General features: G+C 42.8%; 2 protein-coding genes across 2 annotated transcripts; one reads left to right on the top strand and one right to left on the bottom strand.

The window, feature by feature from the left end:
- Positions 1-881: 881 nt before the first annotated feature.
- LOC124865206 (Fc receptor-like protein 5) lies at positions 882-11591 on the bottom strand. The gene is made up of 6 exons (XM_047360167.1): positions 11480-11591; positions 5831-6100; positions 5509-5751; positions 5267-5431; positions 5031-5117; positions 882-961 (listed from the first exon to the last, which is right to left on the bottom strand). The coding sequence occupies exons 1-6, from the start codon at positions 11589-11591 to the stop codon at positions 882-884; spliced, it is 957 nt and encodes a 318-aa protein (XP_047216123.1).
- Positions 11592-15616: 4025 nt separating this feature from the next.
- Positions 15617-20685, top strand: LOC124865200 (ICOS ligand-like). The gene is made up of 3 exons (XM_047360163.1): positions 15617-15880; positions 17553-17894; positions 19072-20685. Exons 1-3 carry the CDS (start codon positions 15814-15816, stop codon positions 19278-19280), a joined length of 618 nt encoding a protein of 205 aa, XP_047216119.1. The 5' UTR covers positions 15617-15813; the 3' UTR covers positions 19281-20685.
- Positions 20686-21149: the final 464 nt, after the last annotated feature.

Here is a 21149-nt window from a genome sequence, read left to right as displayed (position 1 = left end):
ATCTGCAAAAAGAAGAGACGAAATCCACTGGTCCCCAAACCCGACCCCCTCCGGCCCTTGGCTGCGTCTAGAAATCCTGTCCATAAAAGTTATGAACAGGACCGGCGACAAAGGGCAGCCCTGCCGGAGTCCAACATGCACTGGGAACAGGTCCGACTTAGTGCCGGCAATGCGGACCAAACTCCTGCTCCGCTCGTACAGGGACCGGATGGCCCCTAATAAAGGGCCCCCGATTCCATACTCCTGGAGCACCCCCCACAGGGCATCACGAGGGAAACAGTCGAATGCCTTCTCCAGGTCCACAAAACACATGTGAACCGGTTGGGCAAACTCCCATGAACCCTCGAGCACCCTGTAGAGGGTATAGAGCTGGTCCAGTTTTCTACGGCCGGGACGAAAACCACACTGCTCCTCCTGAAGCCGAGGTTCGACTATCGGTCGGACTCTCCTCTCCAATACCCTGGCGTAGGCCTTACCAGGGAGGCTGAGGAGTGTGATCCCCCTGTAGTTGGAACACACCCTCCGGACCGGAGTTGAATGTTTTATTTTAATTTTTATGATATTTAAACTAATAAACTAAACTATTGATCCTCTTGGCTTCATATTTGTTTCTGTTTCTTTTTAACACAAATTTTTATTTTCAGTCTTTTGTTTGTTGGTTGCTTTTATCAACCTGAACACTTAGTTTTGATGTTTTTACAGCAAATACATGAATTTATTAATAGAAATAGGAGCAGAAATCAGACTCTTGTGAATACAAACCTTCATAATGTTTATAATGTGTAAAATGAAGCAGCTTCATAAATCTGAACATAATAATAAATGTTTGTCAGTGAATCTAGTTTTACTCACAACAACATTTTACTGTCTGGCTCCAGGAGTCACATCATTAAAGGATTTTCTTCTTCTTCTTCTTTCATCTCAGTGAACAGAACAGTAGTGAAGCACAGCTGCTTGAGATCTGTGGACCAACAAAGAAGAAAGGATCAAATTACTGAAAGCAGAATCATTTTACTGCAGCTTCATAAAACTGAAGCTCCAGAGCTTCAACAAGAGCCTCTTTGCAGCATTAGCAGAGTTAGCATTGCTAATGTTAACTGACTGAAGCTAACTGTTGCTGCCAGTGGAAAGGTGTAAAACAAAAAGTACTCAGTTTAAAAGCACCCTGTCACTAGAAACATGATTAATATATTATCATTAAAATAATTATGGATCCTGATCTGATCTCCAGTGGTCATTGGGCAGGAAGTGGGACAACCTGGACAGATAGTCAGTCCATCACAGGGCAACACAGAGACACACTGGACAAACAAACCTAAAGAGAACTAGAGACACCAATCAGACTAACAGTCATGTTTTTAGACTGTGGGAGGAAGCTGGAGTACCCAGAGAGAACCCATGCATGCACAAGGAGAACATGCAAACTCCATACAGAAAGAGCCCAGGGCAGGATTTAAACCAAGGACCTTCTAGCTGCAAGGCAACAGTGCTACCTGCTGCTCCACCAACTAGTCCTGAAAATGGTCCAAACAAGAGAAAAATTCAAGTGAGCCACAGATGTTTGGATGAAGAATGTCTGGTTGATTTCAGTGGTCAGAAGAGAACAGACAGACTGGTTCCAGATGCTAGAAATGCAACAGTAGCATAAATAACCACTCATTACCACCAAGGTCTGCAGAACACCATCACTGAGAGCACGACACATGAAACCTTGAAGCAGATGGGCTTCAGCAGCAAGCTTCTCCTCATCTTCACCAGGAGTGTCAGGGAGAGTTTATCTGAAGCTCAGCAGTGGAAACCACAAAGCTTCTCACCTTTGTTGCTCAGTGAGACACATTCACATCAAAGTAAGAAGCAAACAGTTTCTCAGGTTTGAACAGAATCAACATCTATGAAGACCAAACCACAGCCTGACCAGTTTCAGTCTGCTGGTAGCAGCTAAAAGAGGCTTCAGTTACCTTCTCACAGTTTGGGACCACATGAAAAACCTTCTATAGTGCTCTTTGGTGCAGCGTGAGAAGATAACTAGTGTAACCACTGAAAGCTCTGTAGAAATACAGAGAAGGATTAACTATGAATCATTAAACATAAATGGAGACAAGAAGCACTTTAAGAACTCAGATACCATGTTTCTACCAGCAGGTATCTCCTCATCGTGAGAAACTGAATCTTGTTTCATGGTAATGATGTATTTTCTTGTTATCTATAGAAAATTACATTGAAGACATTTATAGTTAGAAAAACTGTACTAAACTTCCTTATTTATATTTATGAGCTCAAACTGAATAACTTGGTGTTTAAAGGGACAGTCTGGATATTTTAACGTTGGGATCAGTGAAGTTAGATCTCACATCACCATGACTTTGTAGAACAGTGAAGAATCCTCAGAGCTTTTAGCTGATTTTAGCAGTTTAAAAGAACATTTTATATTCATAGGCTTCAATGAAATATTAGAAGATATTAACTATAAACAACGTCACAAGAGTGAAGTTTGTTGTTTACAACCAAAGTTAAAGTCATTTTGCTAAACTCAATCAGCCATATCAGTCTGCCTCATCAGCTGTGACTGGTCAAACTGCTCCAAGCCTGCCAAGTGCAAAGTAAACTGATCCTTTTGGTAGTCAGACTCAGACATGGGAAGAATAGTGAGATGTTCTTCACCAGTTTTGGAAGCTAATGTGATAACAGATGCAGCTCATCAAGAAGCTCTTTTACTCAGCTCTGGGGAATTCAAACCAACAACCTAATGAGGAACCTTGTCCAGTTAAACCAGGTCACAAGACTTTGATGAGTATATGATGCTGTTTAAAGATCACTTCAACCTTAAGCTTAGTGAGATTGTTCAACGCCATAAGTTCAAGACGTTCAACATGAAGTAGGTTAAAAGATCTCAAAAAGCCGCACCATGCCTCGATCTAAAGAAATTCATGAATGGCAAAGAAACAAAGTCCTTAACGTCTAAAAGTCTGAAGAAGCATTACTGATCCGTTTCTATGGCGTTGGGAGTCCAGAGAACAACACTGAGAACTAATATCCACAAATAGAGTGACTGACCAAGAGTCCCTTCATGGTGGTCAGGGGTCAGTCTGTTTGGTACCGGAGGGACCTGGGTTCAAATCCCAGTTGAGTCAAGATGGGTATCTGATGTAAAACTGTTTGTGTGCTAGAAGTACTGATTTAATGTGCCGACCCTTGAATACAAGAGACTGACCCAAAGAACTCAATCAGCCAAAAATACTCCATCAAAGACTCATCCAGGAGGTCACAGAAGAACCACATTTAAAGGCTTGCAGGCCTCACTTTGCTCATTTGAGGTCAGAGGTCATGAATCAACAATGAGAAAGAGGGCCAGAACCACTGCTGACACAGAGTCTCACTTTAACCAAAAACATCTTGATGATGTCCAACACTTTTGAAAAATATTCTGTGGATTGATGAGACAACAGTGGAACATTTTGGAAGATCTGCGTCCCGTTACATCTGGTGTTAACCTAACACAACATTTTAGACAAAAATATAAACACGGTGGTGGTAGTGAGATGGTCTGGGGTTCTTCTGCTGCTTCAGGACTTTGACAACCTGCAGTAATTAATAGAACCATGAATTCTTCTGTTTTTATTAGAAGATACTGAAGGAGGAAGCCCGGTCAAGATAATTGGGACTTTATGCCAGAATAAACATCTAAAACAAACCAGCAAGTCCACCACTGACTGGCTCAAATATAAGAACAATAAAGGTTTTGGAGTGGCCTAGTCAAAGGCCACATAAATGCTAGATGTGACCTTTAATAGGCTCAAACAAACTCTCAATGTGCCTGACTTAAAACAATTCTACAAAGAAGAGTAGGTCAAGATTCCTACACAGTGAAGGAAAAGACTCATTACCAGTTAACACAAAGACTGGATGGCAGCTGTTGCTGCCAAGGGTGGAACCAGCAGGGTTTGGGTTTAGGGGGTAATTATATTTTAAAATAGGTTGGATAGATGTTCCTTTATTAAATGAAAGTGTTAGATGATGTGTTATAGATGGTGCTGAAATATGACAAGTAATCATCACATTAAAGACACTAATTAAACAGTGAAATATTTAATAAAACTCATCTTCTTTAACTGTGTTTTAGTAACTGAGCTAAGTCTAGTTATATCAGCCCTGCAGTGAAGCTGCTGAGTTTACAGCGTTGGCATGAGAACCTGTAGCTGAAACACAGAAACAGGAAACTGGACGCCCGCAGAGTCTCTTAGAGTCAGTTAGCAGAAAACCCACAACCTGCAGCACAGAGGGAGCAACTTTATCTGTACATAAACACAAACATACTGTAAATCAGGATCTAAATGAGAAAAATCACACAATGTCTCACATCCTCAGTCTGAAAACAGAATCCATGAGGAACAGGAATCTCATTTAGGTCCAACAGTTGATTTCAATATTTGTTGTAGTGAGATATAGTTTAAGATTTGGTGATCTGTACATATAACATGTACTGTAGGGATGCCACGTCAGACCTCTTTCACTTCAACTCTGATTCATTACAAGGTCATATTTAGGTGATAGACATCATTTTAATTATGTTGATGATAACAGTCATTAAAACATTAATGTCTGGTTGACACAACACCAGCTTTCTAAATGCATTTAAAAGCAAGTTTGTTCCCTCATTAATTGACAAAAAGCTGAACGTGGCTCATTTTAGTAAATTAAGGAAAAACACGTCATCTACCACTATTTTATTATGAAGAGCATCACCTGTACATTACTTTTCCCATTAATCCATTCATAATTATGACATAAATAAGTTCCTTCCTTGTTTTGATATTCCTCAAGTTCTAAATATTTAAAACTGTAAAACTATCAACCTTTATTGGTCTTGTGTGCACGAACAAACACAGCAGGACATTGTGTTGGTCATAATCCACTGCACATATTCTAACTGGTCCCAGTAAAACTCAGTGAAGCTCAGTTCTTTACTTTCTTCCAGACTAACTGTAGGTGGCGCCAGACAACTGAACCAAATACAAGACAAAGAATTTTACCTTTGTTTGGTTTGTTTCTCCGTTGTTCATGCTGGGATATTTTAACATCGCTGTAAATGATACTTTCCTCTCCAACTTCCTGATTACCTGGAAACCAACAAACACTGATCTAATTCACCAGTTCATCTTTTTTCTGACATACAAACATTGTTAGAATTTCAGCTGAAAGATCATGAGAAGAAACCCAGAAAACTCACACCTAAAATAATTGACATGCATGACAGATGTGATCTCACCTCTAGATTTCCTGTTAACCTGATGTTTCACCAGTAGAACCAGCAGTAAAACCACAACAACGACACCAGTTAGAGACAGGAGCCCATAGGGAAGAAACTGGGAAGAGGGTGGAGAGGCTGATGTAGGAGAAGGAGTGGTTGTTGGAGACGATGTGGAGGATTTCTCTAAAATAAAGATTTATTAAGTGATGAAGAGTTGATATTAACACTCAAAGTTCAGTGATTTATTTCAACCTGCTGACCTGAGACAGAGATCCAGCTGGATGGAGACTCTCCATGACCACTGATGTTACACTTGTAGAGACCTTCATCAGAGCTGGTCACATGGTGGAGGGTCATGTGACCTGCAGGCTCAGTCCTGATGAGGGAGCCATCTTTAATGAAAGCAGCTGAGAGGTTGGAGGAAGTCTTTGTTTGACAGCTCAGAGTGACGTCATCTCCCTCCATCACAGGGAGGACAGGACTCTGCAGGATCACTGATCCACCTCAACACAGAGACAAACTACAGCATTTCATCCATTTCCACACAGCTTCATCAACACTAACTCCACAGTCTGATCTTACCAGAGACAGTGAGCTGGATGCTGCTGCTGGCTGCTCCCTCTCTGGACTCACACCAGTACACTCCAGTGTCCTCTATGAAGAGGTTGCTGATGTTACAAGACAAACCAGCTGGTTTCCCCCATCCTTTTCCACACTGAGACAGTCTTCTGGTTGTGTTTCTCCTCACAGTCCATCCAGCAGAGATGTTGTCCTCCTCACAGCTCAGAGACACAGAGTCTCCTCTAAAGAACTGAGATCTACTGGGATTCACAGTCAGACCAGCTGGGAGGACTGGAATGACAAAATAATCAAGATTTCAGTTGTGAAAAGTAATAAAACGGAGATTAAGGCATTTTAATTAATTATTCAAATCAAATGTTCTCATGATTTTCTATTTCTGAGGCATTTTTCCAAAATAATAACTTTGAATATTTAAAAGGTTTTAATATAAGACAAGTTTACTAACCTTTAATTGTTGTTAAGCACAGCAAGAAGATCAGAACTAAAGAAAAATGTATATTTTCAGATCAGTAACAGAAACTCTGAAGAACTTGGAAGTCAAACAGAATTTCTCTTGGTGTAAAAACCTTCTTATTTTATTTTATGCTCTGATTTCTGAACTGTGATCCTAAATAAATCCGCCAGAAATAATAAACACAGCAGAACTTTGACCCAAACAGACGATAAAATGTTTCTACTTACAGAACAGACGTCGTAGAGATGCGCCTCTCATTGTAGCTCAGAGGGATCTGACCGTTCTTCAGCTCAGATGATCACACCGAGCTGATCCCGCCTCCTTCCTCTACATCATGGGCCTCATTTTGTGAGCAGCATGAAAACCTTTCAGATGAAGAACGATATTTAACTGACAAACTGAGTTCAGAATAATGATGGCAGACAGGAAACTGTTTATATTCAGCATCACTAAATTTAAACATGAAATAATTATTTCCTACATATGAAGTAACTTTGGACAAAGGATGTTGAACATGGAGGAGTTAAGGAGGAGGAACAGAGGAAGACCACAGAGAAGGTTCATGGATGTAGAGAATGAGGAGATACAGACAGAGGAGGATGGTAGATAGGAGAGGATGGAGGATCTGCTGTGGTGCCCCCTAGTGGAAGCCGCTGGAAGGAGATGTTCGCGAAGAAAATTGAGCGCATATCAGAAAACTTTTCAAAGTACATTGAATAAAAATATTAAGTACATATGAAGTATTATAGTGTAGAGGATATTTCCCTTGAAACTTGTAAAGCTGAATTTTCTACCCAAGTTCTGTATGCATGTGTTTAAATATGCACCTATGTTGATGTATTCGCTTTGATGGGAAAATCTGTGCTTACTTAGCCATGTATCTATGAGCTACATGCAGGGTGCCTTGTAAGTGACCCCAGAGGGTTGGTGCCGAGAGAAAAACAAAGAAAAGAGGAACCACTTGGAACGTAAATAAAGAAAGATCATCTAAATCCAACTTAGCCAACATCGGGGTTATCTCCCTGTTTTGTTCTGCCTCTAAGCTTTTTAGCCCTTAAATACATTTTATTTCATACTTGGAGTCTGTAAACTTGGACAAAGGATGTTGAACATAAAGGTGTTAGAGAGGAGAAATTTTGTTGAATTTAGTCTCTCCAGGAGCTGCGTAGATATCTTTATATATGGATATATAATGAATAATAATAAATAATGAAATATGAACCTGTTTGGGACATATTTTTCAATCCATTCAGTTTTCTCTAATCTCTGTTACGTTTTTTAAACTGTTACGTCTCAGTATTTGCAGCTGAACAGCTAAATAAGGTCATGGACTTCCGGCCACCAATTTAGCATATCCCACATTTTTATTTTTTGCTGCGATTTTGTAGTGCAAGCTCGAGTATGCTGATGCAGCAAGTGGAGAAGCTTCAATGTTGGTTTGTTGGGTGTATTAACCCACCCAATTCATTACATCGTCTCCCTGCATGAAAAACTCTTCAAAGTGTCTGATTAAATGTTCCTACATCAGTGGAGAAGTTCCTTATTGTCTGCATTAAGCTCTGGATGAGTTCTTCATCAACCTCCTCCAGTATCCAGAAGGATTTGCTGAAAGACTTCTTCTTTTAAGGGGTCAGTTCCTCGTCTCTATGGAAACGACGAACGCAGCAAAGTAGTAAGCTGCGAATACACTAAAATGACAGCAAACTTTATTTTAGACATGAATTTATTGTGACTTCCTGGGAAGGTCTATGCTAGGTTGTTGGAGAGGAGAGCATGGTCGATAGTTGAAACTAGATTTCAGGAGAAGTAGTGTGGTTTTTGTCCTGGCCATGGAACACTGCACCAGTTATACACCCTTAGCAGGTTCTCGAGGGTTAATAGGAGTTTGCCCTTTCTCACTGGTCCTGTTTATAACTTTCATGGACAGGATTTCTAGGTGCAGCCAATCGCCAGAGGGGGTCCGGCGTGTGGACCAACAGATTTCACCTCTGCCTTTTGCTGACAATGTGGTTCTGCTGGGTCCCTCCAGCAAAGACCTACAGGGGCCACTGTGGCGATGATGACAGGGATTTGTCTTGTAACCGGTGGGTTGCCGGTTACAAGACATCAGTCTTCCCCCTACGGCAGCTACTAATGGTGGTCAGAGGGCTCGGTGGCAGCTGTATATGGCAGCCTTGCCTCTGTCAGTCTGCCCCAGGGCAGCTGTGGCTACAATGTAGCTCACCACTATCAGTGAGTGAATGTGTGTATGAATGGGTGGATTACTGGATGTAGTGTGAAACGCTTTGGGGTCTCTGGGGACTTGATAAAGCGCTATAAAAGTACAAGCCATTTGCCATTTTACTGCATGTACTGTAGGTCCACCAGGTTACGAGCCCGTCCATATTTCTCATAAAAATTGAGTGCAAGAGACAGCCAAAGAGAAAAGGAGGAGCAGAGAGGATAAAAAAGAAAGAAATCTCTGGTCGCCAATGCAGCAAAGTGCTGTAAATTAATATTTGTTCTTAAAGGAGCAAGTAAGACATAAACACTAACATACCCTAGTTTAGCTTAATGTTAATTGTTCAGGAATTCAGATTGCTTGTTAGCTTCAGAAACTCCACTAATACTCCTACTCGTACTCCGACTCATCCTCTTCTGCTTTGTCCGGGACCGGGTCGCGGGGGAAGCAGGCTCAGCACAGACACCTCCTCCAGCTTCTTCGAGGGGAGCCCAAGGCGCTCCCAGGCCAGCCGAGTTACATAGTACCTCCAGCGCATGCTCCAGCGAGATGCCTAAGCCACCTGAACTGGCTCCTCTCGATGTGGAGGTGCAGCGGTTCTACCCTATCTCTAAAAGAGTGCCCAGCCACCCCACGGAGGAAGCTTATTTCTGCCGTTTGTATCCAGGATCTCCTTATTTTCGGTCATGACCCAGTTCATGCCCATAGGTGAGGGTAGGGATGTAGACCAACCAGTAAATTGAGAGCTTCGCTCGATTTGCCGGTTTTCTTTCAGCTCTCTCTTCAACACAACAGACTGGCAAAGCTTCCCCATTACTGAGGCAGCTGCACAGATCCGTCTGTCAATTTTCTGCTCCATTCAACGCTCACTCGTGAACAAGACCCCAAGATACTTATATGCCTCTACTTGAGGCAGGAAATCACCTCTAACCTGAAGAGGCCACCCTTTTCCGGTTGAGAACCATGGCCTCGGACTTGGAGGAGCTGATCTTCATCCCAGCCCCTTCACATATGGCTGCGAACTGCCCCAGTGCATGCTGTAGGTCTTGGCTAGAGGGTGTCGGCAGGACCATGACATCTGTAAAAAGAAGAGACGAAATACACTGGTCCCCAAACCAGACCCCCCCCCCCCGGCCCTTGGCTGCGCCTAGAAATCCCATCCATCATAAAAGTTATGAACAGGACCGGTGACAAAGGGGCAACCATGGGGAGTCCAACGTGCAGCGGGAACAGGTCCAACTTAGTACGGACGAAACTCCTGCTCCGCTTGTACGGAGACCGGATAGCCCCTAATAAAGGGCCCCCGACTCCGTACTCCTGGAGCAACCCTCACAGGGCACCATGAAGGATACAGTCGAATATCTTCTCCAGGTCCACAAAACACATGTGGACCGGTTGGGAAAAGTCCCATGAACCCTTGAGTACCCTGCAGAGTGTTTAGAGCTGGTCCAGTGTTCCACAGCCGGACGAAAACCACACTGCTCCTCCTAAAACTGAGGTTTGACAATCGGCCGGACTCTCCTTACCAGGGAGGCTGAGGAGTGTGATCCCCCTTTAGTTGGAACACACCCTCCGGTAACCCTTCTTGTGAAGGGGCACCACCACCCCGGTCTGCCAGTCCAGAGGCACTGTCCCTGACCGCTATGCAATATTGAAGAGGCGTGTCAACCATAAAAGCCCCACAACATGTAGAGCCTTGAGGAACTCAGGGCAGATCTCCTCCACCAACTGAAGCCCTGCCACCGCAGAGCTTTTTAACCACCTCGGTGACTTCAGCTTGGGTTATGGAAGAGTCTATTCCCGAGTCCCCAACCTCTGCTTCCACCAGGGAATGCGTGATTGCAGGATTGAGGAGATCCTTGACGTACTCCCTCCACCACCCGATAATGTCGCCAGTTAAGGTCAGCAGCTCCCCACCCCCACTGTAAACAGTGTTGGTGAAGCACTGCTTCCCCCTCCTGAGGCATGGGACAGTTTGCCAGAATCGCTCCGAGGCCAACCGGTAGTCCTTCTCCATGGCCTCACCAAACTCCTCCAAGGCCTAAGTTTTTGTCACAGCCTGGGCCGCAGCACGCCTGGCTTTATGGTACCCGTCAGCCGCCTCAGGAGTCCCAAAAGCCAACCATAGCCGACAGGACTCCTCCTTCAGCTTGACAGCATCCCTTACTGCTGGTGTCCACCACCGGGTTTGGGGATTTCCACCATGACAGGGACAGCAGACCTTACAACCACAGTTACCGGCGGTAGCATCAACAATAGACGCGGAGAATACGGTTCACTTGGACTCCACGTCTCCAACCTCCCACTGAATCTGGTCAAAGCTCTCCCAGAGGTGGGATTTGAATACATCCCTGGCCGAGGTCTCCGCCAGATTCTCCCAGCAGACCCTCAGTATACGCTCTGGCCTGCCAAGTCTGTCCGGTTTTCTCCTCTTTCAGTGGATCCAACTCACCACCAGGTGGTGATCAATGGACAGCTCAGCCCCTCTTTTCCCCCCGGGTGTCCTAAACCTGCGGCTGAAGGTCTAAAGACACGACAACAAATTCGATCATCAACCTCCAGCCTAGGGTTTCCTGGTGCCAATTGCACTGATTAACACTCTTTTACTTGAACATGGTGTTCATTATGGACAATCCATGACTAGCATAGAGGTCCAAGTGTCCAAGAAGTCTCAAGTGTCACTGACGTTTCTCCACGTGGGCGTTGAAGTCTCCCGGCAGAATAATGGAGTGTCCGGGAGGGGCACTATGCAGCAACCCCGACAGGGGCCAAAAAGGTCGGGTACTCTGCATTACCTCTCGGCCCGTAGGTCAAACGACGGTCAGAGACTTGTCCCTGACCCGGAGGCACGGGGATGCGACCCTCTCATCCACCGGGGTAAACCCCAACATGAGATGGGGGTGGGCAACAAGGAAACCCTACCAAGAACGCCGCCTCTCCCCATGGGACACTACAAAGTAGAAGGGAGTCCAACCTCTCTCGAGGAGCTGGGTTCCAGAGCCAACGCTGTGCGTGGAGTTGAGGACGATTATTTCTAGTCGATATCTCTTGACCTCCTGCACAAGCTCAGGCTTCTTCCCTCCCATCGAGGTGCCATTCCAAGTCCCTAGAGCCAGTCTAAGCATCCAGAGATGGGGTCGTTGAAGTCTCCACCTTCGTCCGCTGTCCAATTCTTTTTGCACGAGTCCTTCATGGTGACCCTGGTGGTCCCACTGGGCGATGGCCTCGCATCTCTCATTTGGGCTTGGCCCGGCCGGCTCCTACGAGGAGCAACCCGGCCACCAGGCGCTCTCTGACGGGTCTCGACTGCATACCTAGCTCCAGGGTGGGACCCTGGCTCCGCCGTACCGGGCGACGTCACGTTCCTTGACCTGTCACCCACTCCACTAATAAATTATTGTATATGAATATTAAAATACTTGTCAGTCAGTCATTTTCTACTGCTTGTTCCATAGTGGGTCATGGGGGAGCTGGTGCCTATCTCCAGCAGTCTATGGGCAAGAGGCGGGGTACACCCTGGACAGGTCACCAGTCCATCGCAACAAACAACCACACACACACTCATTCACACACCTAAGGGCAATTTAGAGTTACCAATTAACCTAACAGGCATGTCTTTGGACTGTGGGAGGAAGCTGGAGAACCTGGTGAGAACCCACACATGCAGAGGGAGAACATGCAAACTCCATGCAGAAAGACCCCAGGAAGGGAATTGAACCCAGGACCTTCTTGCTGCAAGGCAACAGTGCTACCAACTGCGCCACCATGTAGCCCCTAAAACACTTGGTTTATATTATAATGTTTTGTTTTAGTATTTTAAACATTGTACTACTTTTCATGGCAAACCAGTGTACATCGCATATTTTTCTAAGATTGTTTTGCAAATTACATTTAATTTCAACTATATCACAATTACATTCAAGTCAATCTGTCAAAGCAACATGTCATTTTACTCCTCGAACTTTATTCGCCTTTAAAAAGCTTCTGCAGCAATCCTGACTAATTGTATAGCAATGGCGAGCGCGTGTCATGCATTAGTCACTGATGTCCAATCCATTAATATTGATGAGCGGATATGCACCTCTCAAAAATATGTTTTGTGAAAATGTTGACCCATTTTATGGCACTCTAGCTTAAAAACTGCAAATTTAATGTAATTTCCTTACAACATGGTTTAGAAAAGTGCAGAATTGTGGCACATCTGCTTTACGGCATTTTTAGGCCCGAGCAGCTGCAAAGACCTATTGTAATTAAAATGGTTATTGTGATTTTCATCGAGGTATGAAATTTAGTACATTTATAGATCTCCCTAAGACCTTCACAAAACTTTATCCATGCTCTACAACAAACAGGAGGTCGGCCATCTTGGATTGAATTTGCGATTTTGACCCCAATTTGGTAGTTTCTAGCCTCTGCATTTAAATAAACTCCTCTGAGAGGTTTTAAACGATTGGCTGAAAAGAAGGGATGGGGATCTAAAGTTATCAAACTCCTGAGATTTCGTGCATGTTGAAGGGGCGTCAAATTTAACTTCTCAAGAAAAACGTGATTGCATGTAATTTTTTTCCTAACAAGTGAATTGGCTTTTTGGAGTTCCAAACATGTAAGAAAACTCACCAAATTTTGCACATGTGTCAGTCATGTGTTAAAGTTCCATTTAGAAATAGAAAATATAGAAATATAGAAAACAGAAATAACTCAAAAGCGCTGACTGAAAATTTCTTAACACCCTCCTCATTTGCCTTACTTTATCGTCGAGGTATGACATTTAGTACATTTGTAGATCTCCCTAAGACCTTCACAAAACTTTATCCATGCTCTACAACAAACAGGTCTGCCATCTGGTATTTAATTTGCGATTTTGAGCCCAATTTGGTAGTTTCTAGCCTCTGCATTTAAATAAACTCCTCTGAGAGGTTTTAAACGATTGGCTGAAAAGAAGGGATGGGGATCTAAAGTTATCAAACTCCTGAGATTTCGTGCATGTTGAAGGGAAGTCCAATTTGACTTCTCAAGAAAAATTAAATTGTTATACAGGTCCTTCTCAAAATATTAGCATATTGTGATAAAGTTCATTATTTTCCATAATGTCATGATGAAAATTTAACATTCATATATTTTAGATTCATTGCACACTAACTGAAATATTTCAGGTCTTTTATTGTCTTAATACGGATGATTTTGGCATACAGCTCATGAAAACCAAAAATTCCTATCTCACAAAATTAGCATATCATTAAAAGGGTCTCTAAACGAGCTATGAACCTAATCATCTGGCACCTGCTCACAGTGCCAAAACCACTGGTAAATGGTTTACTGACCATGGTATCACTGTGCTCAATTGGCCTGCCAACTCTCCTGACCTGAACCCCATAGAGAATCTGTGGGATATTGTGAAGAGAACGTTGAGAGACTCAAGACGCAACACTCTGGATGAGCTAAAGGCCGCTATCGAAGCAACCTGGGCCTCCATAAGACCTCAGCAGTGCCACAGGCTGATTGCCTCCATGCCACGCCGCATTGAAGCAGTCATTTCTGCCAAAGGATTCCCGACCAAGTATTGAGTGCATAACTGTACATGATTATTTGAAGGTTGACGTTTTTTGTATTAAAAACACTTTTCTTTTATTGGTCGGATGAAATATGCTAATTTTGTGAGATAGGAATTTTGGGTTTTCATGAGCTGTATGCCACAATCATCCGTATTAAGACAATAAAAGACCTGAAATATTTCAGTTAGTGTGCAATGAATCTAAAATATATGAATGTTAAATTTTCATCATGACATTATGGAAAATAATGAACTTTATCACAATATGCTAATATTTTGAGAAGGACCTGTATCTCCTACAAAGAAAGTCACAGAGAAGCGAAGCCTTCTGTCATTGATCAACATCTGGTGCCCAAAAAAACTCAATAGTCAAAGGCTGACATCATCAACGTCCCGCCCCCTAAAAACACAAAGTGCTTTACTTTAGAAGGTCCATATTTGACACCCTTCACCTAATCAACTTGAAACTGAGCCCAGCGACAGATAACAAGTAGGTCTAACTTACTCTATTGGGACATTTGGCCTGAGGGTGTGGCTGCAGCGGCGTGGCGAAATCTGATGTCACGTAGCATGGCCACATGTTCGGTTCTAATTTCCACATATAACATCTGATCTGCACTAAAATTGACGTGAATATGATTGATATTAATCTAGCCCTGAACAGATATTCAGTCAAAATCTGTGGGCGTGGCCGAATTCCTCAACAGTGCCCCCTAGGAGCAATAAAACAGTCATCCTAAAGGATAACCGAGGAATATGAAATCTGTTACACATGTGCAATTTCTTAGGACCTACAAAAAAGTCCCCTGGAAACATGGTCCAAACCCCACAGGAAGTCTACAATTGTGGATCAAAGCCGCCATTTTATCTCTTTTACACACATTGTATCTGAGTGAACTTTTCACACGGCTTTTCACTTGCTGACTTCAAAATGGCTCAGTATATTCTTAAGACACTGAAAATCAAATGTTTTCACAAGTTCTGTGCTTCATTAAAGCTTGTGGGCGGGGACAAGCCTCAAAATATAAATCTTGCCATAAAAGATAAAAATGTGTCACCAGACTTTCTGTGTTTCATCTCAGACCAGCAACCACCACTTTCACATGCTCATTTGCTCTGATCACTTTGGCCCCGCCCACTTAGAACAGGAAGTCACATGATTTACATGTGGATGTCCTCTATTTACACTCTGATTCACATACATACCTTTAAACCTGTTTCTGATAACACAGAACATGATGTTACGTCTTGCTGTGAACAGTGATTGTTGGCTGAATCGTGTTTGCGTGGCAGAGTGACGAACTTGCATACACACGACTCTAAATCACAAGCATTTTGTGTTTTGCTTCAACATGGAGATGAATGATCTTTGTCAAACTACAAACAGTTCAATTGGATTACATTAGAATTTGAATCTACTGCGCCCCCTACAATATTTCAAACGCCGGCATTTCCCTGATGTCATTACCCATTAAACCACGAAACTTGTAAAAACAAATCTTATAAAATGTGCTAGGCGGGCTTGCCATACACACTTTCAGCTCCGCCTTCTTCCGTATCTATAGTCGCAGCGAGATTTCAGTTATCGCTGTTTCTGAACGGTGGACATTTTATTAATAAATGGTTTAACAAACAGCTAATCTAAGAAGTTTTAGTGTTTTAAGTTAAAACTCTTGGTCCCTTGTTGTTTCTTAAAATCATAATATCGATCTAAGCTAAATACGTGGAACTGTCGGGCGGTGGATCAGAACCAGGAAATGGATTCTTTAGCGACGTTCTCCCTGGTGTCGGTTCTGATCATCTTCATCTCACCTGTCTCTACAGGTGAGGTTCTGCAGCAAACATTACAGTTTTAAAGTGATTTTGATCTGAGATCCGGAGCTAGCTTGTTACACTGATTGTTCATGAAAACATCTATGTTTAAATCAGTTATCTTAGTCGCTGTTTGATGACGTGAGCAATGCTGGTAAATACGTCAGTCGCAGTTTAACAAGACTTTAAGATGGATGAACAGATAAAACCAAAGAGCAGGACTATGAACCATTGAGAAATGTCTGTTTAAGTATCAGACTGTTTAGTTTTTATAACAGTGACCCCAACATTATCTGTGGAGCCTCACATGGTACAACTCTCATGTCCACACTGGCTTAAACACTGCATCATGGGATTTGTAGTTCTTAGTAGTTAGATGCTTTAGCGCCACCTTCTGGAGTGAATTATGAATCAGAGGTGATCAAATCGTCATTTTGTTCTTTTTAAAAATTAAAATGTGAACAAGAATTCTGTCCCCTGATGATGGTTGAAGTAATTCTCTTACACCCAGCGGCTTAATTTGTAGTGGGGTTATGAACACCCCCAGAAAAAAATCTGATGCAATCAGTTTGACCTCTACCAATAAAAATCACATTGTTCTGATTTACAGAAATATCTTGCATGAATCACTTGCTGACTTTCTTTATTTTAATTTGCCAGCAAAATGGCACCATGTTTAATCGCCTGGTAATGCAGTATAAAAGAGGAGGTGGAACATAAACTCACATCAAAACTCGTATAACCCATCATAACTTTATCAGGAAGGACTTTATCTTTGACTTCCAGTAAAACAGATGTACTATCCTCCTTCCCTCCTGTCCTATAAGCCTATGGTCATCTTTTTCCTTTAATATCTCCTTTAATTACCTTCTTCAACTCATCAAACTGTTCCCCCACAGGAACATCTGAAATCATTCCTCTTGCTCCTATTTTCTCTCCAGCAACCTTCCTTTCCACAAACTTGTATCTTTAGAGCCTCGTTCTTTTGTTCTGTGTTTTTACAAATAATGAGCAAACTTCTGTCACGTAAAACTTTGGCGCTTTCTTTAATTCATTTGTCAGACTAATAGGATTTTTTCCAACCATTTCCTGTCCTGCTTTAAATTTCAGACTGACTTTAAAATCTTCCATCATTATTTTCTTTCTTATTTCAGTTTTTTCCTCCTCATTCTCAAGAACCCATTTCCCAGACGCTAGTTGTTCCTTTATTGAACTTTTGCTTCCTTCCTCCTTTCTTATTCTCCACTATAGTCCACACTACATCCATACCTTCATCCTCTGAAAGCCCACCACTACTACTAGCCGTCCTGGTCCACTCTCAGTCCAGATTATGCTAAAAATCCACCTTCAAAATTAAAAAATTTACTCGTATGATGTCTCAATCTTTCAGTCTTCAGCCAGGTCACAGGAAAGGCCCTCGAGTCCCCTTAGGAAACCTCCCCTTGTAAAACTGTCATGTCCTCACTGGCTTAAACAGTGCATCATGGGATTTGTAGTCCTTTCTATACTGTTTGTTGATAACAGCATGTTGTGGTCCAGTAGCCTTCAGGCTGATGTGAGGTATTTAAAGCATCACTAACTATATGTAAAAGCCAGCATCTTGTTCATGTTAGCTTTCTTTAGTTAGTAAACAGCAGTTTAATAAATGACCTTTAACCTCTCTGCTCTGCTTCCTCTCCTGCAGATCAGTGTAACATCACAGTTAAAGCTGGACAGGACATCATTCTGCCATGTAGAGCTCCTGACAGTAAACCTGTTACAGCTGTAGAGTGGACCAGAACTGATCTGGGGTCAGAATATGTTTTTCTGTACAGAGATGACCAGATTAGTCTGGAAAACCAGCATCTATCTTATAAGAACCGGGTGGATCTGAAGGAGACACAGATGAAGGATGGAGACGTGTCCTTGGTTCTGAAGAACGTGACGACTGATGACAGAGGAACATATGAATGTCGATTCTTCCAGAAAGCAACTAGCACCAGCATGGAGACCGTTCTCATCATAAACCTGGATGTACGTCTTCCAGGTGAGTTGGTCACAGTTTTCAGCTTCTCCCTGGTTGTTCAAGTCAGATGGAAACATCTGAGAAACTCTGAGAATGTTAACCCTGAGTTTGGAAAAACTCTGGGTTTCCAGAAAGAAATAAGGCTAAGTTTAAGTATATCACCATGGTAACAGATTCTGTGAAAGAAAATAAACCTAGCAGTCGCTGCCCACTGAATCAGCTGCATTAGTCATTAGTTTCTCTTATAAACTCTAAATGACGTGAAATCAGGAGTTTTACTGAGACGTCTGACTCTAAGGGAGCATCTTCTGACCTGGACTGGATGTGTTGTTACTACCAGATATTTACTTATTTGTTGGAGCTTCATTGGTTTCATCAGATCCTCTCATTTATCTCTAACCTTCTCAGGCAGCAGATTATCACACAGGACAGACTGGAGCCTCAGGAAGTATTTTGTGGATTGTTCAGAGTTTTAATGCAGATCATTGTTTCTTTATAATATCTGTGATGCTGGATAGTTTTCAAAGCAACAGTGTTGGAGCTGTGAGGAAAGCCTCTGAACTGAAACACCATTAGTTCATCGCCATGCGTTCATCGGCACTTTGTGACCATGGTAACCTCTCTACACATGTCCAAGATGGAAAGGAAATTATTTCTGAACAAGATCCCTGCTGGGAGAACATGATGGTCACCAGTCTGTTCTCTGTTAATAAATGCCCTTGGCACTTATTAATAATTATTGATGGTAGAACAACATCACTGCTGCACAACAGATAATAATTTGAAAGCTTTGGCAACAAATAAAAATATGTGGGAATGACGTTACGTCCAGTTTAGGTCAAGAAATGTTCCTCCAGATATTACAGAATAATTCTGCTCTGACCTGAACCCGACTTTAGGAATATAAATCCATGTGGGACAGAACTTCATGTGGGCCAGTAGAAACTCTACTCAGATGTTGTTACCATGGTGATAAACTCAGAGTTTAACTTTCCTTTTTTAAACATGAAATCCAGAATTTTCCCAAACTCAGAGTTTTCACATCACCAGTTTTCTAGAGCGCCCCACTGGTCAGATGTTTCCTCAAGATGTTGATGATGAGACTCTGTAGAAAGCAGCTGGTCTGAGAGCAGGAGATGATGTTCTTCAGACATCTCCTACCTGATAGATTATACTAACACCTGGTTCTGTTCTGCAGGTGACCCGGATGGAGGCAACAAAGATGGATCTGTTGGGCTGGGGGTCGGTCTGTCAGTTAGTATAATTATTGTTGTTGTTGTTGCTGCTGCTGGTTGGTTGATCTATAAAAAATATTCAAGTTCGAGAACAAAATCAAACCAGCCTCCTGAAGAACCAGCTGGACCTCACAGGACTTTAATGTCTCACAACGGAGCAGCTGACCTGTGAGTCCATGTTGACCTGCTGGATGATGGAAGATCTGTAGAACCAGAGGAGACAAACCTTCCTAAAGAACTTGCTGCTGATGAGAAACATCTCAGTGGTTAGTCGTCTATTTCCTCCTCATGAGGACCAACCTCATCATCTCCATCACCAACCAGCTGAGAGGAACCCAAACACTGGTACCAACAGTTTCTGTCTTCCAGCAGAACCAAACCAACCTGTTACAGATTTGTTCTAGAACCCGTTCCAAGCTGGACCTGAGCAGTGGAGACCCGTTACTACATTCTTCTCTAAACCTGAATCAAGCTGAGCTGCAGAGTTTCAGGTTCAACTTAATGAAGGTCAGGAGCTTCTGACAGCTTCAGACTTTTAGATGTTTTCTTTGTGTTTAAACCTTCAAACGTGTCTTCATTTCATCTTCATCACCACTGACCAGAGCAGCCTGATAGATGCTTCTTCCCTCTGCAGAATCCGTCCAGAACAATGTGCAGCACCATAAACCATCAGTGTTTCTCAGCAGCAGGTCACACGTTATGATCCGACCTCATGTTGAGTCAAACATCAGGTTTCAGTGTCTCCTGGTGCTGATCTGCTCGGTTCCTCTTCATCATGACTGCATTATTTACTGTTTAATGTTCCTTTCTAGCAGAAACATTTCATTCAGTTTGTTAAATGTTCCAGCAGCCTGAAATCATCTAAATCATTTCATTTATTAGCTGATATTTCTGCAGAACGAACCTCAACAACGTCTCTAACTTTCAGCCAGCTGACCTTACAGTCACTCAGATTTATCACATTTCACTTGTTTAAATATTTTAATTGGTTGAATGTTTGATTCTACAGCTTTAATTTCAAGCTAAAATAAATAGCTTACAGAAGCAGCCTCAGAATGTAAAATATGTCCTTTAATTAGAAGATGGCTGAGCTGATGATGATGTTTTTACAGCGTGGAGACAGAGTTGAGTCTGAACGCTAAACTTCATCTTTATTCACATCAGAAAATGTTTTCCTCTTCTTTTTCTGTAACGTTCGTACCTTTTTACTTTGAAGGTTTTTGATTCATGTTTTAACTGTAATCATGTCTTTAATTCCCAGATGTTGGAACAAACATCTAAAACCATTTATTTCCGTTCTCAGAACCTTCTTCAGCTGTCATATGAGCTTCCTTTTATTCCCTTATGATAAATCTGACTCTGTTCAGACCTTCTCCCCCTGAGGACCCCTGAAGGTTTGGGTCTAGCATCTCTTCTGCATAAAAGCTGCGTTTCCCTGAAAGCAAGGCAGTAGCTGCTGGTTGGAGTCCAACCTGCTGCTGTAAGGACTTCATCCTCTGGGGGGCGCTTTAATGAGATTCATCCTTGGTTACAACGGGGTGACCCTGATCTTGAATGTTTATACTCCAACTTATTTCAGTTTGTGATGCTAAATTTTAACGGCAGAATAAAAACAATATTTAGGAACTGGAAGAATGAAAAGAGTTTAAATATCATTGGTCTAAATAAGATGGAGGTGGGTTTGCTGCAGGATGCCTAGCTTGGTCTTCTTGGGTTCCTGCGCCCGGGTGGGTGGTGTTTCAGTGGGACCTGGAGGTGTGGGGGTCTCTGACGGGGTCACAGGGAGGGCCCAATGGTGGGGCCTCTCCCCCTTGGTGTGGTGTTTTTGTGGGAGCTCAGACCAGGGTCTTGGGATGTGTCAGGCCAGCTGTGGGCCTCAGCGACCAGGCTGGTCTCTGGTAGAAAACCCCCCCTTCTTAACCTCCCTGAGGGTAGCTCACCTGGTGGGATGTAATGTGCCCTACCTCCCTTGGTCCCTCTGAGTTCCAGGAGCCTTGGCAGTCTAGTGCCTGCCTGTTCTCCTGCTTGATACTGGGCTTTC

The sequence above is a fragment of the Girardinichthys multiradiatus genome, unplaced genomic scaffold (assembly GCF_021462225.1).
Source record: "Girardinichthys multiradiatus isolate DD_20200921_A unplaced genomic scaffold, DD_fGirMul_XY1 scaffold_40, whole genome shotgun sequence".
Lineage (NCBI taxonomy): Eukaryota > Metazoa > Chordata > Actinopteri > Cyprinodontiformes > Goodeidae > Girardinichthys > Girardinichthys multiradiatus.
The sequence above is the reverse complement of the archived record's forward strand: the minus strand, read 5'-3'. Positions and strand labels throughout refer to the sequence as shown.